Source organism: Pagrus major, chromosome 7, assembly GCF_040436345.1.
Source record: "Pagrus major chromosome 7, Pma_NU_1.0".
Lineage (NCBI taxonomy): Eukaryota > Metazoa > Chordata > Actinopteri > Spariformes > Sparidae > Pagrus > Pagrus major.
The window spans coordinates 19640613-19664990 of NC_133221.1; the positions used below are offsets into that span (position 1 = coordinate 19640613).

Below are 24378 nucleotides of genomic sequence, written 5' to 3' on the forward strand. Positions count from 1 at the left end.
ATGCGACTTCGAAAGTCTTTCCTGTCAGGGTTTGGATTAACACCACTAGATGGCATGAGTGCATTACTTTTGTCAGATACTGGTCTACACTGTTTTGGAGCTTGATGGTGCTCGGCCTCAGACAAAATCTAGCCTTTTTTTTTTGGGCTCCTTTCAGCTGGCTGGTTTGGTGCAGACTTTTTGTTTCCTACAAATCTCTAATGTTTGCTTGGACACATTTTTGTTGTACTGCTTGTGCTGTCCATCTGACATGTGGCTATTTGTTAAAATAATAAAATGCCTCATTCATGTAGATACATTTATACATCCGGACGACAGGATGTGAGGTGTAGGATGCTTGGAATTCAGTTTTATGTGAATTTTGTACAATAAAATTGGTTTTGAAAGAAATCTGAAGCGGCATAATTTGTTATTTCATCTTCCTTTGTGTCATTCTATCTCTTATTTGTCTGATTGTATGCTCACTTATTAATCTGTGTCATCATTCATTCCCAAGGTGATGATGAGGAAGCGGTGCGACATAATAATCTCAGATATAATACAATGTTACTGTGTAATGTAGCTAATCTGACATCTATATTGCCTTAGATGGCAGGAACATCCCTCAACTGAAGCGTACAATAAAACCTGTCTGTATTGACCTTGTGCCCCTCACTGAGTTTAATGAATAACTCCAGGGTGTGCTGTTTATTTATTTAGTTATTTATTTATTTTTAAAGATAGAAAATGAACCATAAACATGACTCTGATTAAACTAGAGGAGCGTTAACAGTGCAGACCGTTGGATTAACACATGGACATATATAACAGGTGAAATGATATATTTATGTGAAGCCTCTCACCTCCTCCAGCAGGCTTGAAGTCACGTGACACTGTGTAGAACCAAAATGGCCGCTGTTGTATTTTGACGTATAATAGCCAGCTACTTTTCTTTTTGTTTCAATCTTGGTAGAAAACTAGCAAACGAGAGACTTTGCGGAGGATCTTTATCTCGCCACCCTCCGTAAACCGGTGTCCTAGTTTTTATCTTGAAGACAATCAGGACTGACACGTATTTGTTGCAGGAGTTAGACTATGCATATTTAGTTCTAATACAGGCTAGCTAGCTGGCTCTGGCTGGCACACATTAAAGCAGTTGAAAGTGAAATAGCTAGCTAACTTAGCTGCGATGGAGGAGTTGAGCGCAGATGAGGTAAGGTGACAATGGAACAAAGGTCAAAATGAGTGCCGAGAATTAACGTAGCTGCTTTTTGCTAAAATTTAGACTTTCGTTTACAAATTTCTTCCTTTCCTTCGTACCTCATTTCAAATGGTCTTGCTACTAGCCGACTTGCTACTGAAGCTAACCTAGCTCAGAGGCTAGCATAGTCTAAACTGAAGAAAAGCATTCGCGATAAAATCCCACATTTAGCTCAACACCCGCATACATAAATGCGTGGAAGCCAACGTGACCCATTTTGTATTTATTTAATAGAGTCATTTAATGTTGCCGGGTGAACCAACTAGAAGTTGGATGTGGGTCGTACGTTTCTGTCACCGCTGTCAGGACCTTAATTTAATTTAGCCGGGGCACAATGCTAACTTGCTAACGTAATGCTAGAGGCTGTGCACAAGCTGGTCCGTGGATAACATTGTTTTCATGTAAAACAACATAATACAAATTAACACGTCGGCTTGTTTTTATCTGGCAGATGTCCTCTACACTTTATATTTTGACAGATAACGTTGAATTTTGTTTACTGAGTTGATTTGGCATATCGTTGCCGTAAGCTAGCTGTCAGCTGCTAACGTTGTTTTGCTAACACAAAAATTAGCCTGTGAGACGACTCAGCATAAAAAACACACCGGGCCACCATTGTGCAATGAACTGTGGGCCGACTATGTGGCCACTGAGCTGTTCCTCTTGAACCATCCACTACATTTTATTAAAAACATTTCGTCACCATGTACCCGTATTAAGCTACTTGATAAACTCGCAACCGAGCGTGCAGATTTACTACCGTTGATGTCCTCACGTATGAGCTCCATTAGTGCTCACATCTGACTTAGTTGTAATGTAGGTTACATTGTGTGTACTCGGCGAGGCCCGTCTTAAATTTAGACCATGTTTCTACAAAAACGATGAATGAAAATCGATCATTTATTCAGACGTGTGTATTGTCTGGGGCTGGTGATCCAATATAGGGAATAAAAATAAACGTATCCCCTGACATTTCCTGTATTGTCCAGGCTGATTGTAACAGCCACTTAACCAGAGATTAAACACAGTGTATGGCTAATCATTTAATGGTCTATTAACATTTTAACTTGTCGTTATGCATGCTTACTTTTCAGTGAGATTTCATTGTACTTCTAGTGTAATAATCTGCTGGTATATTCATTCAAGATTCGCAGAAGGCGACTGGCACGACTTGCAGGTGGACAGACATCACAGCCCAGCACCCCTCTCAGCACACCCCTGACATCCCCACAGAGAGAGACTCCCCCTGGACCGCTCCCAGGACCCTCAGGTGCCGGACTCCAGCCCCTGCCACCAGCTGCCTCTCAATCATTGGGGCTCAATGTCCACAGTGGTACACCTGCCACATCCCCTATGGGAACCTCTGGTAAGAACCAAATATATCTACAGGTTTCCGTATACGTTTAGCCATTTCTGTTTTTTGCTGTGCCATTATAGTTATTGCAGGCAACCATTTAAGGTAAACCTTAACTTTAGGTTTGATGTTACCAGCAGGTCAGGATCCAGTCTGCTTTTTCCGGCTGTCTCCGTGGTTATTGTTGTCAACCTCTTTTGTAATCTATATTCTGACCCCATCATCCTACTCAAATGAGCCTGTGACATATTGTCTTTGAGGCTCTGAAGATAAACAACAACCACACTGAAAGGGACCTCTTTATATTTATGACCTTGATATTTGAGCAGCAAGAACCAGTCATACACTCTGAGTGACAGCAACACAAACAAACAGCAGCAGCTTGTTGTGATCAACAGAGAGAATTGATGCTTTCTTGTGCTGCTCTAGAAAACACACTAATGAGCCTCGTATGGACACAGTGACAATTTCCTGGGATTCTTTGTTGGTATTTGGTGATGTTGCTACAGAAAGCTACCGTGTAGGGCCAGTCCTACTTTCAAGAAATTGTTGAAATGTTTGATTTTCCTCTTTGCAGTTGCAAAGGCCTTGATTGCATGTTAATGCATTAAATATTCACTTTGATGGAGACAGTGTATACAGTGTATATTTGTGCTGTTGGTAATCATTATGATTGTTGTGCAACCGTGAAGAAGTTAATTCCAGCTCTTCGTCCACACTAACATCCTGAGTGTTAATCAGCTGTCGCTCTACCCGTTTGCATTAAGCAGGGCTGTTGATCTTAAAAACAACAATCTGCTCCTTTGCTAACCCAGTCGTTTTTCCACAAAGATAGTCTTGACATAAAATATATTACTTAAATGGCTGCTTAATCATGTCTAATCTGTATAGTTTTCCTTGTAGGTGATTGTGAAAGTTCATTGGAAATGGACAGAAAAATAAAGGCATCAAAGCATCAAGAATTTAAAATTGAAATAAATCAAAAACAAGAAAAGACGTGACAGACTAAAATCCAAGGCTGCACAGGCTGCAAGTATAAAAGCCATGATAGAGGAGTTTTCAGAGGAAACTTAGAAGAGGTTCTTCCAAGTGTGTGGGCTTCAATTGCAGAGACTCCAGCAGTCTGAACTTTTATTTGAAAAAAATACCTACAGGAAAAGCAAGTAAACATGACACTTGCAATCTAACTTGAAGCCAGGCCCACAATATAACACCTATTTCAGAACCAATAAGGACAATTCTTTAATCAAAATATTTTTTATTTATCCACTTTTATATTCTTTGCACTTTAAAGGTGCTCAGTTGTGGTGTTTTTCTTCTCTTTTGCAGGGGTGGCGTATGGTAGTCAGAGCAGCGAGGGTGTGAGCTCCCTGTCCAGCTCCCCCTCCAACAGCCTTGAGACTCAGTCCCAGAGTTTGTCCCGATCGCAGAGCATGGACATTGACACTGCCTCCTGTGAAAAGAGGTGAGAATTTTCTCATTGCATATTTAACTGTCCAGTTCAAAAGCTTTAATACACTAATGGAAATACAGCTAAAACTATACTGAAATCTATGTTTTGGGTCTCAAGTAGTCCTCTCCTCTGGGCTTGAAAGGAGCCTGTAAAACAAAAAGAAATTCAAGAGCAACTTATGATCCTTTTGATGTTACTTCAGAAAGTTACATTCTTCCTTGTTTGTTTGTAGCAAACATTAAAAAACTATAGTCTTTAAGAGCATGGCCACATGTTTTGCTCTAACAGGATCCACTTATGAAGTTAGTTGTAAAAGACAATACAGACATCGTGGTTGGAGTGTTGACATGGTCTGCTTCGGGATGAAGACACTTATTAACTGCACCTCCATCTTTTTCCAGCATGTCCCAGGTGGATGTGGACTCAGGGATAGAGAACATGGAGGTGGAGGACAGCGATCGCAGGGAGAAGAGGAACTTGACCGATAAGGTAAACAGCGGCAGTGAATATTACCCAAAAGAGAGGGTCTCTTCTCCAATTTTTCTTGGCCTATGTGAATTTGATCATGCCCTTTTTGAGATCAAGTGAGTCTTCAAACGAGTACGCACGAAAAGAGTCTTTGGGTGTTGACCCGAAGGTGATCAGGGACTTTCCGTAGACGCTATTCTTGGTTTCATTTTCATTTATTGCAGTTTATTGATGCATACTTGACTCTTGATAGACCGGAGCGATCATGAGATAATGCTGACTAAAGATCATCCGTTTGGCATGTACTCTGTAATAGCTCTATATTGTGATTAAACTGTCACTTTAATGTTTTATTTCTACAACTCAGGACACCTCTGCAAACTCGGATGTCTCAGAAGAACAGGCTCTGCAGCTCATTTGTAAGATCCTCCGCGTATCGTGGAAGGAGCAGGATAGAGATGTCATCTTTCTCCCTTCACTGGCTGCAGAGTTCCACCAGAACCCTAAAGATGGTACGTCACAGCATGCTGTCTTTATCTCAGTCACCATAACGAGCTGCATTTGATAACTTGAATGTTATTTTTTTTCTCCTCTCCTGTAGTATACTCTGACTTCAAAGACCTGATCGGTCAGATCCTGATGGAAGTCTTAATGATGTCCACCCAGTCACGTGTCCACAACCCCTTCGCCAGCTTAACCGCCACCTCTCAGCCAATTGCAGCAGCCAAATCCCCCGACCACCGTCTGACACTGGTGCAGCCCTCTAGTCAAGGTGGCAGCCCCATGGGCCCCAGTGCAGGGTCCTTTGGAGCCAGCTCTCTGTCCAGGCAAGTACCTTGACTCAGTATTGTGAGTTCTCACTCTAAGAGACATATCAAGGCTCTAAATAGGCCATCCGCACTCCTCCTCAAACAGAGTGCTTTATTGATATTTAATTGGTATCATGTGATCGGAAACCATTGCCATTTGTTTTTTTTTTTCTGATTTGGATTTGATCATTTCTGTTTTTAAGAATTTGTTGCTAGATGAGTTTTACCAATCATCGTCTCATCAATGTTGTCCACAGTCTGTATGGGTGTAGTATTCCTCACTCAATGGCTTTGGATGCAGCCAAGAGGACCTCCCCATCTCTCCTCTCTCCTTCCACACCCTCTGTACCTTCCACACCCTCTACCCCACAGTTCATTGTTCCTCCTAGCCCACCCGCTACTACTACCACCCCAAGACACATTCTCAACCCTCCTTCTGCCCCCATGCCCATCTCCCAGCGCTACCGGCCTTACTCAGTCACTTCCCCCTGGGGGGCTCCTTCCCCGGTTAGTCCAGGTCCCAGAGGATTCAGTTTCTTTGGACCCTCTCCTAGCCCTGCTGGGCCCTCTGTTCCTCCCAACACTCCAGTTCCTGTCCCACCACCTAGCCCTGTGTCCCGCTCCTTGAGCTCACCAAGGGCTCGCAACCAACCCTCCTCCACACCACCTGCGGTGGTGCCCCCTTCACCCAGAACGAATGCCCGACAGGCTGCCTTTGCTGCAAGGATCCCACCGTCTAGGTATCTCATGTGCCATGTGCATGTCAGTTTGTGGTGACAGCAAAGCAAACATACTAAAACCTTAACTTTTAAAGAGCCAGATTTGAGAGTCAACTTAATCTTTGGCCAGATCCCTTTTGTTGTATTCTTAATTTTCATGCAGTCGGTTCTCATTTACACAAGCTTATTATGATCTCAGCTGGATACGATTGAGACTGCTAGTCTAAAAGTTATGTTTTTAAAATCTTAAGAGAAATAGAGTTCTCGCAGTAACTGTGAAAAAATATATACACTGTCATCAGTTACAAATGCTCCAATGGTGATTTAGATAAAGGAAATTACAGAAATATATAGTCAAACATTTCAAGCTCCATATATTTTTAGTTAATTTTGAATTGCATCACGAGACTTAAACAAATATGCTAATATATGGCATGTCCAGACAATAAACAGGACTTCTAGTCTTATTATTTGAAGTTCCCAGGCTGTTTATATGTATCGTTTTAAAAGATTTAACTCAGGTCTATCTAATCAGTGCCCTGCAGGCCACCTCCAGCCAAGAAGATTCCTCCTAGTGGCTCTGCATACATAAATCTGATATATGGCAAAATATCTAATCTACATTTAATATGTACGTCCATGTATGTGTCATACAGATGCTTATAGATGTGATAAGTCACCATATACTAACTTTTTAAAAACAATTTTCTTTTTTACTACATTCCTTTGCATTTGTTTAAAATGTGTCTTACCAGCTGAAAATGTCTGGCACATCTACATTTTCTGTTTGAAATCTGGCTCGATTGAATTAGCAGCTGAATGGCCCTGATCTAACCCCTTTGCAAAAGAACTAACACTGGATATAGTTTAACAAACATGTTTTATAGCTCCCACGCTGCTACTTTGCAATATAATTCTCGAGCAAATAAGATGTGGCTTACGCCTCTTTGCATTGGCTTGCTCAAGACAAGTTGTGTGAGTGATTGTGACATTCAGTTCAGTTATCGGTTGAAAAAATGGTCTGACAGTGTGTTAAAGCTGCAGACAAAATGGCATTAATGAATATTTTAAAAAGAAGTAGCACAAGAAGTAGTCCTGAAGCAAGCATGCAACCCTCCAGCATCCTTTCCTTAGTGCTCCCTTCTTCCTTGTCCTTTTTTCTTGTGACTTTTTACCATTCCACATTTGTCTTCATGTTTTTTCACTTCACCTCTGTTTGCATATCATCCTCTTCTCTTTCAATCTTTACCCTCACTCCTCCTGTCTCTTCCTTGTCATGTTAGCCCCTTGTCGTTCCTGTTCTATGCCCTCTCTGACATGTCTCAGGACAGCAGTGATGAAGATTCTGAGGAGGAGGAGGATTTTTCAAGAGTTCAGTTTGGGTCCAGGTACACCGCTGCACGGTGTGTGCGTGTTAGTGTGTGCTTGCTCAGTTACTTGTCCACTGCATGTTCCAGTGGACCCAGGAGGCTTAACACTAACTGTGCACAAACACACCAGGGTAGAGTGGTGAAAAATAAACTGATGTATCTTAAGCTTAAAGAGTGCTCTAACTTTGCGCTATGTGTTTTGGTCATCAGGGGTTTTGACATAAGATGGCATAACTATAACTTTAAGGATAAAATGTGACGGTAAGTATAAAATAGAGAGGTAGAAGTCCAAATGATGCATCAGCTTTCAATGTGGTTTAGGTGTGCCAGAATAACTGAAAATATTAAATAGTTCTGTAACCCTCAACCTTAAAACCCCCCCAACATATTTGAAGACCGTTTCAGTCCTAGTGGTCCCTTTTTTATTGAGTAAAGTCGATTTTGAATCAATTTTTACAGTTGTGTGAGTATAGGCAGTGTATTTTTATGTAATTGTACCCATCCCAAGCAAGGATCTTCAACTCTGAAAGAGCGTGTAAACTTAATGGGGAAATTTTCTATATCATTTAACCCCTATAGTACAGCATGAGACTATTATGCCTATAAAGGCTAATTGCAGTAACTATACTAGCTATGAAAATGAGAAAAATGGCTTCAAAGTTTTTTGACTCCAGCCAAATACATTATAGGTAGAAGAGCAGCTATGTTCTTATTAAATATGTATCCTTCGAACAATTTTCATGTCTTAATGACTAATAATGCAGATACTGCACTCTCTTTGTATTACCTGAGAAAAACGGTATAGGTAGTGCAATGGCAAAGTTCAGAAAAACCATGGCAGAGTGCAGCAACTACACTTACTGCTGTACTGCCTTGGTTTTTGGTTGAATATTGTAGTTAATGCAATTTTACATCGCCTTTTCTCTAAGATGGAGCAAGACTAAACTTAGAAATGTTGTCACAACATAAAACAGACATTTAAGAATTCAATTTGTCATATTTTGATTCTGATTTGTTACTGCGCTTTGGCTTTGTAGGGCACTATGATGACTGGAACTGTATGTTATTAGTTTAACGCATGTGTGAAATCGTTTGGTGAGAAAAGGAAGTCTGATTTCCTGCTCTATAGGTATTTGTTTGCTACTGAAGTGTATAAGTGGAGTCCGTCTTCACAACAGCAAAAACAAATGCTCTAATTTAAAGTTTTGTGAAACTTCCATCTCATATTTATTCAAGAAAAAACTGGCATGGTGAATCAAGTTACATTCTTTAACAATATAACTTGTTGCGTCAGTTTCATTTGTAGCTTCAAGGACAATTGTAACCCCCAATAGAGATGATTTTCCTGTACTGCCTGTGTTTTATGAACAGAAAATAAAGATTATTACTTTGTAACGTTTGTCGTGCTGTGAAGCAACGCCACAAATAGGTTTTGCGATTACAGCTGACCACTAACAGCAATTTAAACTGTTATCACCGTATATGTCAGTTGAATGTGGCAAGCTGAATCCTAATATCAGCTTCAAAGACTTGCAGCTTTTGAATATTTAATAATGATCTTTTTTTTTCCTTATTCAAGAGCCCAGTACTGAGATGATGCTGCAGTGCCATTACTAATGCCCTATAGTTTGTTTCTTTCAGGACCCTTGAGAGTGGCTTTGTTAACCATACATACATGATTGTTTGACGCCAACGGTTTACTCTCGGTAATGGTACAGGGATGTTTTCTGTTCTTTAATAAACCCGTCTCTGTCCTTGTTTTTGTGTTTCCCTTTTTGTTTTTAGTCTTGGTGCATGTGGAGGGGGGTTGTCCTGCGATTCAGCCAGCGACCGCTTCACCATTGAAACATGCAAAGAGACAGAGATGCTGAACTACCTCATCGAGCGTTTCGACAGTGTTGGCATGGAGGAGAGGAAAGCTCCCAAGGTAACTGGCTGCCTGTTAGACAAAAAAAGGAGAAATCAACTAGATCATATTCAGGTGATTAATGCAAAAAAAAAAAAGTGTTCTCTGCCCGTTTACTGAAAAAGACTACCTGTTAAATTGAATTTTTTAAGATTATAGTGATCCTCATTATTGTAGCAACCGAAAAGTTCTTTTCAGCTTGTTCACTGTGTCTAAATTGGTTGCAGAATATCTTGAGGACAGCAGAACAGTCTGTACTTCAAAGACTAGCTGCAGGCCAGATGGTCTGCCAATGAGTGAAGGTTTAGCTCGTCAAAGAACACTGTGATTCAACAGTCTGGAGAGAGCTTCTGTGAAATTGACAGCAGACATTTCTATCGCACCTCTAACCATTTTCCCTCTTTCTTTATCCTGTCCATTTTTCTCTCAGATGTGTAGCCAACCAAATGTCAGCCAGCTTCTCAGCAACATTCGCTCTCAGTGTATTTCCAACGTTGCCCTGGTCCTGCAAGGCACCCTGACCCAGCCTCGGTAAGAAAAGCCAGCCGCACACCGTGGCAATTTTGGGTTATTTTCTTCTTATCTGGCATTATATTTGTGTTACGTTCTGTTCCCTTTTCGGTTCAAGTCTCCATAGCAACTGCTCTTCACCTCGACTCTAGACACATTACTTATTTATTTAATTTCAACACAATGCTTGTCTGTTTTCTACACGTAGGAGCCCTCTCCAGCCGTCTTTGCTGGTACCTTATATGCTGTGTCGGAACCTTCCATATGGCTTTATTCAGGAGCTTGTGCGCATAACCCATCAGGAGGACGAGGTGTTCAAACAGGTGGGGAGCATGTCCGTCCATTTTTAATACATGTTGAGACTTACTCACTTAGGCTGAAACCTATCCCAGCATACAGTGAGGGCAGGAAGAAGTGCAAGATACGCATTCCTGTGGGTTGATGGAGCTACACGGTACTGACTTTTACTTTGATAAAAAAACATAAACTAACTCTGTCTATACAAGTAAAAAATGAACCTATGAGTCAGCCATTCACATGAATGTAATTCGAGTGATGGCATGTTTAGGTCTCTAAAGCACCTTCACAGTTATGAAGAAAAATGATAATGGAATAGAATAATTTTAGTCTAGCTAAAGCAGGAAAATTGTCTTTGGGTCTCCCCCAGGAAAATATAAACAAAAAAGAGTCCACAAGATTAAAAAAAACAACAAAAAAAACCCATCACATTAACAAAACAGGGATCTCTCAACAGTGCATTCATTCCTGTAGTTTCCAGCTTACAATCTCATATTTAAGTTTACTGTAGTTCGTTGACAACATTAATTGCATTTTGGGATAAAAGTACCCTTGTAGATCTTTTTCTCTGCCGGGGGTACAAGACGAAAAAAACATACAAACATTCCCACCTTCCACAAAATGAAAAATGCAATGCAAAAGTGATCATTTCCACCAATCATGAGGCAATTACAATAGCTGAGAAAAATAATCGCGAAATTATTTATTTTAACTGTTTACTAGTCCTAATGTTTACTACCTTGTTTTTCAGATCTTCATTCCCATCCTCCATGGACTGGCTCTTGCAGTCAAAGAATGTTCCTTCGACAGCGACAACTTTAAATTCCCCCTCATGGTAAGGAGATGTTGTCCTGGTCTGACCTGCTCTGTAGTACAAAGGCAGGAAGTGATCCCTAACGTAGCTGCAATTACATGATGGGATGTACATTAGAGCAGCTTAAAGAGGTCCTGACAGCCTGTCAGACAACCTGTCTGCTCAGTGGATAGACAGCTCCAGATGTTCTGTATATGAACCCTACCATGGTGTGATGCTTTTCTTGCTAATTTGACAATCTAGAAATCCTGAGTCAAGTGCTGTCTGCCACTTAACATCCATGCTGTCATACACATAATAAAGAGCTATGATATGATTTGAGACTGTGAATTTGGGTTAAGTAGTTGATTTTCAACGGCCTTTGTCATTGGAGTGTTGCTGGTTGCTTGTTAGGGATCTTGTTGGTTTTAATTTCCTTTTTACAAATGTAACAAGTAAAATAATGACTTAAATAATCACTCAATTGCTAATGTTATGAAAGTTTGGTGTTCGTGCCATGTACTCCAAATGTGAGTTTGAGGAAAAGCTCGATTTGAAGCATTGTTTCAGTTGTGCTTTGTTTTTGTTTTTACAGGCATTAGCTGAGCTTTGTGAAATCAAGTATGGAAAGACTCATCCAGTGTGCAGTTTGGTGAGTATACATTTGGATGGCCAAAGCTTCATTTTGGTACTTTAGATGTTCATCATTATGTTGTCATGGCTCAGATTATTTAGGCCTTTTATTTTCCTAAAAATGTGTTATTTTATTCTCAGGTCTGGTTATTGTCTTTGTTGTTTATACCTCCATCCAGTTGACATCAGCACAGAAAAATGTGTTGCGCGTATTTTATTCATGACACCAAGTCTAAGACAGAATTCCCCTGTACATGAAAAAGTACTGGGCCTATATTTAGCAACAAAACAATCTCTCCAATCAGAGTTCTTTGAGTTTATAATACTTGGTTGCTTCTTCTCTGTATGGTAATGAATTATTATTTTTTAATATCTTAACCACTGCTTAATTTTAAGACACATTTAGCGTTTCTAAGCGACTTAAACTGAGTGAGCTGGTAGGAGTACATTGTGCTATTCATTGTCTTCCATAGATGTTCACAGACACAGATACAATTCAATGGGTGATAGGTTTGTTAATAGCCCCACAAAAAGTCTGTGTACCCCTATGTAATATGTGTCTGTCGTGGCTCTTCTCTGCAGGCAACATCACTGCCTCTATGGTGTCCCAAACCTCTGAGCCCTGGTTGTGGGAGAGAGATCCAGAGACTGTCCTACCTGGGAGCCTTCTTCAGCCTTTCTGTGTTTGCTGAGGATGATGTGAGTTGCCTAATCACTTAAATAATTACCATAACTCAGAAGCACCAGATTGTTGCCAATTTGCAATGTATTCTCGTGTCTTAACGTCCTGCCAAAAGCTGAGAAGTGTCTCAGGAAGGAGAGCAGACTGAATCCAATAATACGGCAAAAGAGAAACACTGCAAGTTCTTTAATTAATCTTTAACCCAACAATTTTCTTTTCTTTAGACCAAAGTAGGAGACAAGTATTTCTCTGGCCCAGCCATCACCATGGAGAACACGCGAGTCGTCAGCCAATCATTGCAGCATTACCTGGAGTCAGCAAGGGTGAGTGTCGTCTTTATCATGCATGTATAGAAAATCTGTCCTTGCGTGTATGGAGAAATTTGTGAAAGTGAGATGTCATCTTTTTTTAGGGTGACCTTTTCAAAGTTCTCCATAACATCCTACTAAATGGAGAAACGCGCGAATCAGCTCTTAATTACATGGCAGCTCTAGTCAACTACAATGTGAAGAAAGCCCAGATGCAGGTAAGTTGCAAAAGTTATTCAATCCAACATAATTGATAAAAAGTCATTTTGATTTACCAAACTGGCACAAAAAATTTAATTAAATAATTCAGTTTGATATTCTTAATTGTCTGCACGCAATTGATTTGTTAATTTTTATTACATTTAAAATGTTGATAAATGAAAAATAGAGTATACAAAATTATGTTCCCCTATTCTCAAGTTTTTTTCGCTTGTTCTCATATTCAGGTTGTAGGTTCAGCTTTTGAAATTCATTTGTAACTGTTCTGAATTCACCCTCTTTTCTCTTTTCCTAGACTGATGACAAGCTAGTGTCTGCAGACGGCTTCATGCTCAACTTCTTATGGGTGCTGCAACAGCTGAGCATGAAGATCAAGCTGGAGACGGTGGACCCCTACTACATTTTCCATCCACGGTGTCGCCTTGTTGTCAGCCTGGAGGAGACGCGTCTGAAAGCCACCATGGAGGAGCTCAAGAGCTGGCTCACTGAACTGCGTAAGTTGACATAAATTAAAATAAAGAGATTAATGATGGTGAGGACGTGAAATGAGTCTAATGTTTAAGTCTGCTACATCATTCATAGACTGCTGCCACTTCGAGAAATCTGTTAATTGCTTGTGGAGAAGCCATTTTGCACACTTACTTATATTCCAAGTGATTCATTAACATGCTGAATTCCAATCTGTGAGATCTGTTTTTTTTTTGTTTTGTTTTGTTTTTTTCTTGGAAGTGATCCAAATAATCTCAGATGAATCATTCTTGTTACTGTCTCGATAATCCTTCTGCCCCTGCTTTATTTGTAGTCATCTACAAAATGACAGCAGCTTCACACAGTGCACTGTCTAAAATTTATGTCATACGTTCCAACTTGAAATAATGAATGAAAGACCTGAAATACTTACTACTACTAAGTTTTTATTGAGGCAGAAAAGCTGATATTTAACTGGTATGATACTAGTGTGTTTCTATCATTGAAGTAATGGATTTTATTTGTTCACATTGACAGATGAAGATCCCACCAAGTTCTCAGAACCCAAGTTCCCCACCGAGTGTTTCTTCCTGACGCTGCACACCCACCATTTGTCAATCCTGCCTAGCTGCAGGCGCTACATCCGCAGGTTGCGAGCCATCCGCGAACTGAATAGGTACACACACACACACACACACACACACACACACACACACACACACACACACACACACACACAAACGTACACACACAAACGTACACACACAAACGTACACACAGAGGTATTCATAGCATGCTCAGTAGATGTGTTTCTAATGGTGTTTTTTTCCTTATGTTAGGACTGTAGAGGAGCTGAAGAACAGTGAAAGCCAATGGAAAGATTCTCCCCTAGCAAGTCGACACAGAGAGATGCTCAAGCGATGCAAAACCCAGCTCAAGGTCAGTTTAACATCCACTGTCTTCCCTTCATTGATTCATTAAACCTTGAACACTGATTTAAAGGTACAGACCTGCAAATCCTCTTCTGTCACATTACTGGACTCGCTTTTTACGCTGAACCATGCAGGATTCTATGACAAAGCATATTTACACAGATGTGATCCTTACTGTGTGTGACTTTGTCCTGTCAGAAACTGGTGCGAGCCAAAGCTTGTGCTGACGTGGGCCTTCTGGATGAGAACCTGCTCCGCAGATGCCTGCAGTTCTACAGCACAGTAATTCAGCTCATTCTTCGTATGGTGGACCCTGCCTACCCTAAGTGAGTCGCCCTGCAACTGACACACCATGTTACTTTTTGTTGTGATAATGATGTAAAAGGAACAGAAGTGCTTCTTTTTTGTCATACTGTGTTTGACTTCAGAGTGTATTATAAATTAAGATCCAAGTATCATAGTTGTTTCTTTGTTCCTTGCACAGCATCACCCTGCCACTGAACCCTGAGATTCCCAAAAGCTTTGCTGCTCTGCCTGAGTTCTACATTGAGGATGTGGCCGAGTTTCTGCTTTTTGTTGTGCAGTAAGTTTATCGTCTTGCAAAGTTGTCCCACTTAGTCAGCCATGTCAGTAAAATGTCTACTTAAAAGAAAGGAAAATATAGATTATATTAAGTGTAAGCCATACATTAATCAGTAAACTATTAATGTGTTGACCAGCACCCAGAAGCTAAAGCTGAAAGTGACATATAAGCTGTTTTCAGTCCTGTTTGTTTCCTCCACCTCATCCTCCCTCCCTTCTCCCAGGTATTCTCCCCAGGTTTTATACGAGCCGTGTGTCCAGGACATCGTTACCTTCTTGGTGGTGTTCATCTGCAGCCAGAACTACATCAGGAACCCCTACCTTATCGCCAAGTTGGTGGAGGTGCTGTTTGTCACCAACCCTGCTGTGCAGCCTCGTACTCAGCGATTCTCTGAAATGATGGAGAACCACCCGCTGTCTGTCAAACAGCTGGTCCCCGCCCTTATGAAGTTCTACACCGGTGAGTTCTAAGTATACTACTATTCTTCTTGGCTGTAAGGTCTTCGTCCCCTTTTTTCCTTTTTGACTTAACAACTGTCTCCTCTGGTCAGATGTCGAGCATACTGGTGCCACCAGCGAGTTCTATGATAAGTTCACTATACGGTACCATATCAGCACTATCTTCAAGAGTCTCTGGCAGAACCTTGCCCACCATGGCACCTTCATGGAGGAGTTTAAGTGAGTTTGCTTTGACAAACGTTATTTGTCATGTAAAAAAACCAACACAATTTAAGTTTGAGTCAGTGGCTGTCATACTTTGATCGATTCCAAGCTGACTTGCTCCTCTATCTTCTTTCATGCTTCCTCCCCTCTAGCTCTGGCAAGCAGTTTGTGCGCTACATCAACATGCTGATTAATGACACCACCTTCTTGTTAGACGAGAGCCTCGAGTCCCTGAAGCGTATCCACGAGGTTCAAGAAGAGATGAAGAATAAAGAGCAGTGGGAGCAGCTCCCTAGGGTCAGTACTCATACAGTACTTATAGGGTCTTTTATTATTTACCAGGTATTACATGCATTCAGATAGTTATGATTAAAATATGTCCTAAATAAAACAGAGAATTGAAAAGACTTTCAAAAGGAAGGGATAAAATTTGAGGTAGGAGAGACAAAATGTTAACAAAGTGGTTATTGTGTGAGCAGGGGCGCACGCTCTAAATTTTGCTGTGTCGGTGGTGGTAAAATTGGCAGGAGGTAACTGTTGAAGATTATTTAAGAACAGTATTGTTTGTGTTTCCCTGCAAACTTTCAGGAGCAGCAGCAGAGCCGCCAGTCCCAGCTGACTCAGGATGAGCGGGTGTCTCGCTCCTATCTGGCCCTGGCCACAGAGACGGTTGAAATGTTCCACATCCTCACCAAGCAGGTCCAGAAGCCTTTCCTCAGGCCTGTGAGTGTCGCTGCTCCACACAAAGTGGTCACATTTTAAGTTGATATATTTTATAAATTCTTCCTTTTATTAGTGGAAATATATTCTCAATTAGGCAACATCGTCTAAATTGGGCATTCTAAGTCTGACAAGCTTTCTAAACTGCACCATCTTTCTCATACAGGAGCTAGGGCCTCGTTTAGCCGCCATGCTGAACTTTAACCTCCAGCAGCTCTGTGGGCCCAAATGTCGGGACCTGAAGGTGGAGAATCCTGAGAAGTATGGCTTTGAGCCCAAGAAGCTCTTAGACCAGCTGACCGACATCTACCTGCAGCTAGACTGCGCCCGCTTCGCTAAAGCAATTGCAGATGACCAGGTTGGCACAGTTGATCACAAATACAGTATTTTTACTCAAATTTCAGGCATTTCGTTGTGTGTTCTTCCTACTCTAATGATAAAACACATGAGAGAGTTTGTTGTAGTGAAAAATGGTCATGAGAAAAGGCTCCAGGCTATTGTGGTAGATCATCACCGTCCTGGTCGTATTACCTTTAAGACTCCAGCATGAATTTTCTGTTGTACTTGGTGAATGTAATACAGTGTTTTTACCCAGGTTTCACCCAACCCATCACACCCCATTAATCATGAATACCCACTTATCCCCAGATGATGCAAACTGGAAGCAGTTAGGGACAGGGGTTAGTTGATTTTAGTGTGAAAAGTGAACAATTTCAAGTGTTTGATTGCTTTCCACTTTGTTGTTCCAGAAGAAGTGCCAGTGAGGTACATTACATTTTGATAGAACTATAGTGATGTCTCTGTGATAGGGTTCACAAGCCTTGGGGTCTATTTTTGCTGAAAAGTTGAAATGTCTATCTGCATCATATATCTCTTCAACAATGTCCAGCCAGAGTAGCGAGGTCTTCTTTGCCCCATTTCCTTGTGAGTGCTTGACTACTGTTAATTTTTAATGAGATACTGGTCCTCATGTAGGATTTTGTAGTGCTACTTGTAATTTACTTAACACAAGGAAATACTTTTTTCCTTTCTATTTTAATGTTATTGGAGGAGAGCTTTGGCAAAGTAAGAACTAAGTATTGACTGTAAGCACTTGACAGTGAGTGATTTGTTAATGGAGAATACCTGTAATACCAGTTCATCTTCTACTTGGCCAGCATTGTTGTTCATACTGTAATGTTGGGAGCTTGTTGGCTTGTTGCATACAGTCTAACAACCTATGAAGAAGTGTGCAAATAACTGTTATAAGTCATAAATATGACAACAGTAACACAGTTAATGTACTTAATACTTGCATCATCTCAAAGCTTCTGTCACAGCTCACTGATCATTTCCCATCACTTTTTGTCCATGTGCAGCGGTCATACAGCCGCGAGCTCTTTGAGGAGGTGATCTCAAAGATGAGGAAGGCTGGTATTAAGTCCTCCATCGCCATTGAAAAATTCAAGCTGCTATTGGAAAAGGTGGAGGAAATAGTCGCCAAGAACTCCCAGTCTGAGATGGACTACAGCGACGCACCTGACGAGTTCAAAGGTGTGTATGTGTGTCTGTCTTTGTCTACTGCGTGTTTAAGCAGCATACGTCTAACTTTTACATCTGTGTATCCAGAAGAGGTAACTGTACTTAAAACTTTATTTTGTATGTGTTTTACTATCAATCTCATGTCATTAGAAGCCCCATAAGTCTGTCTTGAATACCTGAAGCCTATTAAGACAATTAGTCAAATCTCCTAAAATGAATAAGTTATTATTAAGGTCCCCAGTAAACAATGTCCTATTAAGATCCACCAGTATTTCCTATGATGTATTAGTTATGAATAATATCCATATTAATAAAGAAAAAAGAGTCATCTTGCCCTGCTTCTAGCATTACAGTGAACATAAACATGAATTGTTTTTTTGGTGGTTACCTTACCCACATCTAGTAAGCCACTGGCTCTTTGGCCCCAAGCAGGAAAAAGTCACTTGCTTAGAAAACTGGTGTGACCTCATGTCAGTTGGTGCAGACAGACAGGATCTTCAGCAGCCTCTGTTGCTGTTGAGTTCCAGACATTTGCAGGGGATTTTACAGATCATAGAGGTCATATAGACAGCTTAGAGCAAGGCTATCCTATAACCACAGACTTAATATAATCTAGAACAAGAACGTGGCCCACATACCTCCTTTGATTCCCAGTTATGCCAGCCAACCCACCATGGTTGATGGGAGTGTGCCGTACAGCAGGTTGGAGTATCGGCTTTCTATGTGGTTAAAATCTGCCATGCCAGGTTTTATTTTTGTAACTTACAAGTCCTACTATAACAACCCTGTGACATTTCAATATAGAGCACACTTTATCGAAAGCACTTAATGAGAATTTGTTGGATATTTTCTTTACTGGTGTTTTGATAGGTGCACCAATATTGCTGTTGTATATAACACATTTATTTTTTCAGCAGTTGAGGTTCAGTATGTGACAAATGTTTGAAGCCATGCCTTCAGTAGTATTGTAAGTCAAGTAATATTGAATTTAATTGTCTTTTCCTTTAATTTATTCTTAATTTTAACATTCACACTGGGTTAGTAGTATACAGCTGTTTAAAAAAGTGATACTAATGTGTATATATCTAAATTCTAAAGTTCAGGTATTGGAAATAGGGAAGGGAAAAATTATATTGGTACATCTCTGCTTAATTAAAAAAATCCAGAGGGTAGATTAGCAAGATGGTAGCATTCCCATGTTCAAATGAATGCAAAACATTTGAGTACTAACCCTTCTTCAAACACAAGGAGAAGCCTGTTGAGAAAGCTATGATGTTTGTTTTGCCTCTTTAAATAAAAAGGAAATGTTCAAAGGGATATGATGACAATAGCTGTCACTGTGATGAAAGAACAGTGCCAGTGCTGCTGCTGCGGAACTCCCTTTCTGTGCAGCTCAGAAGCATAAAATCAAGGTCATCAGTTCAAACTTGTTGGATATTGTTTTCAAGAGTGTTTGGGTCTGAATCTTAAATGTTAGCGTGACTTTGTTACAGACCCACTGATGGACACACTCATGACCGACCCCGTGATTCTGCCCTCGGGGAACATCATGGACCGATCCATCATCCTGCGCCATCTGCTCAACTCCCCCACTGACCCCTTCAACAGGCAGCCGCTCACAGAGAGCATGCTGGAATCAGGTAAACCCACCATGATGCTTTTTCACCAGTGATTGTGTAGGCAAGAGAAAGTACATTTCATCCTAAGAGCATCAAAGCACTTGCTGAGTTTTAGGTTCAAGGCAAGTGATTTCAGGACACCTAAATGTCAAAATAAATTACCGCCTGTCAGTTTCTTAGCTGCTCCTCACAATCCTTGTTTTTTTAATTCTACAGTCCCTGAACTGAAGGAGAGGATCCACGCCTGGATGAGAGAGAAACAGGGCGGACGGCCTGTCTAAGGACCACACGTCGACATCATCTGGCCTGCTAACCATCATCAAGGGATCTGTCCAAATCGCCTGAATTCAGTGTCACTTCTACCGATGACAACAACAAAAAAAACATTTGGAATGGAGAAAAAAAAAGGACACCTGATTTGATTTTTATTCGCATTTACCCTTTTTGTCTCAAACCATTACCATGGTTCTAAAAACGAAATATAATAAAGTTAAGACTTTTAAGTTTTTTCTCATGAGTTTGTGTATATATATATCAAAATATATACATATATTTAACAAGAGTTAGTTAATGCATTATAATGCTGCAAGAATACGTTTCCACCACCGACACGTTTACCAGCGAGGTGCATACAGTCACTTCATTGATCATTTTTCCTTTATAGTTCTCATTTTGTTTTGTAATACTCTGTATGGTGGCTTCATTAAAGACGTGATTTGAGGGAGAGGGATGGGCATTACATTTGGGAGAGTGTGGGTGGGTTCTGATAAAATGACTAGCTCTGAGTTTTCATTATCGAGACTGTGACAATGAGTCCACATAATGTATGCTGGTTTCCCAGAGCTAACAGACGCACAGTTTGTGCTTGTAGACGAAGTTCAGAACTGGGAATATCCATTAAGGATGTAGCTTAACGTAAACTGATCCATAATGTCAGCTTCCTTTTTGAGTACCGTAGGAAGATAAGCAGTGGTTTACCAAAATACAGTATGTTCAGTTGTTCCTTTTTTAGTCACATTTTCCCTGCTGACTTCGATAGACTGAATTTACTTCTTGTGTGTGCATGGCCTCAAGTCCAGAACCTCCTAAGCGCCTCATGGACAAATAACCCTCTTTTAGGCGAAGTGGAAGGAAAATGAGAGAATGTAGCATGAGCACCAGAAACACCATTTTAGGGAGCACACCATTTAAAAAGTCTGCTCTTCAGAACCACTGACATCTCACCTCCAGATGGTCTCTTTCAAATGGCACTGTACCTAACTTGACCTTGCTGACCTTAACTGTACAGGAAATGATTTCCTTTAACCACATACCTGTTTTGGAAGCTAGGATTTTGAACTGAAATAAATGATGATGCACATTATTTCACAACCTCGTCGCTGTTTTTTCCTCAGATTGATGCTGCAGTGGTTTTGTTTGGTCGTTTTTGGACGAAGATTTTTTCTTTTTGTAGTTTATTTGACTAATAAAAAGAAGAATTCTGTAAGAGTCCTTTTTGTAAAGTGAGTGAACATGCAGCACTTCAGGTGAGTAGGTGACTTTTAAATACAAATGCCAACATTGTCAAATCAGTGAAATGGCAAAATAAAATAATTGGGGGTAGGCTTCCACTTTAAGGTTTCTCAAAACTAACTGCGTTTTTTTGATGTGCATAGGTGACTTATTCCACTTCTTGGCAACACAAAATCTATGTTTTGAAATGTGGTTTGTTCCCAAATGTATAAGCTTAGTCATTCTTGTACTGTAACTGTTATAAACTAATGGATTAATCTTGGCAATTGTCCCAAATTTCTTGGCAAGATATTAAGGATAATCTGGCACAGTAGATCCTGAGACACAACAATGAAACCTCAGTCAGTCTCAAAGCTGTTCACATTTGTTGCACACCATGAAAAACCTAAATGCAAAAAACTTTATGCGACGTTACCTAATTAAAAGCAAATTACTTTCAATAATGATTAAAAAAAATTGAATAAAAAACTGAGCAGTGGCTTAGATATGTGGCATGTGGCTTTTCAAATTAAGTGTTTTTTTTCTTAATGAAGGTAAAATATGCCTGCATTCATGACACTTACTTATACACATTGTTTTACACATACTTATATACATTTTTTTAAAATTCAGAATAAAGGATAATATGAAGATCATTGAGTTTAATAGGTTTTTTGAGACACGAGGATGTGATATGCGTCCATCCCTCACTAGACGGCGCTCTTTGCGGTGACCCTGGGTGTTGCGGTGACAGCGGTGCGGGGAGCGGTGGGTAGAAATCCTGCAGTGTGGCGTCACGGTCGAAAAAAAATATAAACCCCGCCTACTTCCGACTTCGGGGACCACGATTGGCTCTGCGACACATTAGTCACCGATGTCTCTTCGCTCATTGGCCCGTCGGGCTGTCAGTCAGCGCGGTCGAGAGGGAGTTGACGTAATCTCTTCGGTAAATCAAGGCAATCTATCAATTCTTCTTCTCGCTTGTGTGCCGATAGACGTCCGTCTGTGTCTCTACTGGAAAATAAAGTCGTCTGGGAGGCACCGGTTGCAGCCACAGGTCCATGCGGCGGAGGATACCGCTATAATGGGTGTTTTTCACCAAAGTGGACTTAATAACAGTTTTCGTGCTCGCGGATTCAGATAAAAAAAAAAAAACAACACACCTTGACGCCCGCTAGCTAACGTTAGTTCTCGCCGCTGTCCTATGGTGTTGTCCTGGTGAGAGTCTACAAACGTGAGTATAAAACGTTGAAATAATGTCTTTATTTTTATGTGAAATGTTTGTCGTGCACAGGCTTGATATTACTGACTTATTCCAGGCAGTTGTTGGCGGCTGGTGATGACGAGTTATCTGTATTAGCTAACGTCAGTAGCCTCACACGGTGCCTTTGCACCGTTACACAGCTCTGGTCGCGATAACAGCTTTACATTCCTGTTTAATTTATAAAACATATACTGTTACTTGTCTTTCGACCACAGTTTCTGTCTGTGGTCGGGTTGTTATATCCGTCAGAGACACCGGAGGTTGGTTAGTTCCGTTTCGTGCCGTGGACTTGAAGACACAGCACTTAATGTCTTAACGCCCGCTAACATTAAAAATATAACAGTTAGCTAGCTAGTGTTGAAAACAATGCACACATCAGGATTTATTGTTAAATCCATTAAACCTTGCCATGCAGGGTGAACCAGGAACAATGCGTTCAGTCTGTGCTGCTAAAATAAGCGTGCAACTCCTCCCTGCATTGCTCCTAAACACACAGCCGCCAAGGATTAGCCTACTTCCTAACATCGGCGAATTTGATTTAAAAAAATGAATTTTTAAGCTGTCTGTCTGTGTTGATGAGGCACACAGGCCCAGCTCGCAGCCCCACTGTAGCCCTCACCAAATAGGGGTAGATAGAATTTCATGGGCGTATGCTTTAGCAAGTATGGCTGACTGCAAGGACATGGAAAAACATGAGATACTTGGCATGTAGTCACCGGCTGCGGGATATATAGCTTTAATAGATTGTACACATTGAAAAGTTGTGTTTCTGATTTAAAAAAATATATAATGTTGTTTATGCAGGGCAATTACTGCATGCAATTTTCAGATATTGTATTCATCAAAAGCATTTCGCATATGCTGTAGAAATATATGAAATGCATCACCTTGCATCCTTCATTTGAGTGTTTGATATCTGACTGGCTGCTGTTTACATAATACAAACCGCTTCGTTGGTTTGGGTCGGCCATATTTGTTGTAGGCTGCTATGACTTGATATTGGGAGGGGGTGCACTTTCATTGTGTTTGATTGACATTTTGTGACCAGGGTACTGCATTATTGCACTCTGGCATTTTATAAGGAAGACAAACTCAGTCTTGCTTCATTTATTTAACACCAAATATTTTTTTTACAAAAGCACACACAAACATCTCTTTTTCTGTGTTTCCTTTAGGAGGGATATACAAGGAATCTTAACTGGGACAGAGTCCTAAACAGCAATCATGTCTGGGGCGTCTGTAAAAGTCGCTGTTCGAGTTCGGCCCTTCAACTCGAGGGAGATGAGCAAGGATTCAAAATGTATCATTCAGATGCAAGGCAACACTACAAGTAAGTAGCGCACTGGCATGCACGCAAGGACACGCACAAAACCAAACACCGTGTCTTGAAAAACACATGCACATGAATTTATGCTGGTCTATGTCCTAAGGGAATTTTGGTATCCCACACATTCATCCGCTTGGTCTTCCTTCAGGGGTCTTAGCCGAGAACAGTAGAATGAGCAAACTGAATAGTTGACGGTTGGGGACAAACAGCCTGAAAGAGAATAAAAGGCTTACAGAATGAAATTCCTCCTCCTCCTCTGAAGGGGCCTGCATGCCTTAGGAGTCTCTGTGTGAGAAACGCTGAGTTGGATCATACTGGGAGACCCAGGGGTCGCGACACAGCCTGGCCTGCTAATGCCCCCAATTCATCAAGGCCTTATCACACGCTCAGTGTTTTGGAATGGATGTGTGTGTTACTTTGTAGTGTATGATTATGTTATCTCTTAGTGTACACAAACAGTGTGTAAAGAACTTCACATGATAGTGTTATTGCAAGAAGTGAATCATTTACAAGACATGGAAGCTCTTTATTTTGCTGTTAACTTCTTGTTCAAGTTGCAAAGGACTGACATTAAAAATAAACTTGTCTCATATGTTGCAGTGTCAGCAGATGATGGATGTTAGCAGGCTTAGCAGCTTCATATTTTAGTCATTTTTTGTTTTTACACATGTGCATTATGTGTGAATAATTGGCTGCAAAATTACTTTGAATTTGAGATAAAAGTCACTCTACTAGTATGAGTATGTGTACTTATAAAAAGTGTTGTTTTGCACATTGAATGAACCGTTACATAGCTTTAAATGAACATACTAAACTTGTTTTTAATCTGTGATAATGCCATGCTTCACTAGTGTAATTTTAGATTCTATATGAAAGGACAGACAAAAGGAGAAGACCTGAATGTGTTTGATAGTCTTGTGATTCAACCTGCTTACTTGTGACTCTGAGTCATCGGGTACTGTGAACTGCTAGCTGCCCCTTTAGTCTTAGATGTGTGCTATATTGCCCATTTCAGCTGGCAGACTAACAC

The 24378-nt window shown here is 40.6% G+C and overlaps 2 protein-coding genes across 4 annotated transcripts in view; both read left to right on the forward strand.

Moving 5' to 3' along the window:
• The first annotated feature begins 877 nt into the window (after positions 1-877).
• ube4b (ubiquitination factor E4B, UFD2 homolog (S. cerevisiae)) lies at positions 878-20629 on the forward strand. Of its 2 annotated transcripts, XM_073469568.1 has the most exons (29): positions 1084-1192; positions 2387-2606; positions 3924-4059; positions 4449-4536; positions 4883-5027; positions 5117-5342; positions 5582-6064; positions 7327-7431; positions 9199-9340; positions 9750-9850; positions 10038-10152; positions 10878-10961; positions 11515-11571; positions 12135-12251; positions 12459-12557; positions 12647-12760; positions 13057-13255; positions 13767-13905; positions 14069-14168; positions 14360-14487; positions 14646-14744; positions 14968-15203; positions 15295-15421; positions 15559-15703; positions 15995-16129; positions 16293-16484; positions 17485-17659; positions 19141-19287; positions 19483-19769. In XM_073469568.1, the coding sequence occupies exons 1-29, from the start codon at positions 1169-1171 to the stop codon at positions 19545-19547; spliced, it is 4143 nt and encodes a 1380-aa protein (XP_073325669.1). In that variant the 5' UTR covers positions 1084-1168; the 3' UTR covers positions 19548-19769. The 2 variants fall into 2 exon arrangements, with proteins under 2 accessions (XP_073325668.1, XP_073325669.1); XM_073469567.1 differs by lacking the exons at positions 5582-6064; positions 7327-7431 and having other exon boundaries at positions 878-1192; positions 19483-20629.
• A 1112-nt stretch (positions 20630-21741) lies between these two features.
• Positions 21742-24378, forward strand: part of kif1b (kinesin family member 1B) — a 60761-nt gene continuing 58124 nt past the window's right edge. For both annotated transcript variants that reach the window (XM_073469499.1, XM_073469500.1), the window contains exons 1-2: positions 21742-21991; positions 23197-23351. In XM_073469499.1, the coding sequence (XP_073325600.1) occupies positions 23246-23351 (106 nt within the window). In that variant the 5' untranslated portion in view covers positions 21742-21991; positions 23197-23245. The remainder of the gene's footprint in view (positions 21992-23196; positions 23352-24378) is intronic.

Bases quoted from the DNA above. Each gene is read 5' to 3' on its own strand.
- ube4b (XM_073469568.1), top strand. From the start codon at position 1,169: ATGGAGGAGTTGAGCGCAGATGAG. The intron at 12,558-12,646 runs GTGAGTGTCGTC...ATCTTTTTTTAG, and splicing joins ATTACCTGGAGTCAGCAAGG to GGTGACCTTTTCAAAGTTCT. The intron at 13,256-13,766 runs GTAAGTTGACAT...TCACATTGACAG, and splicing joins GAGCTGGCTCACTGAACTGC to ATGAAGATCCCACCAAGTTC.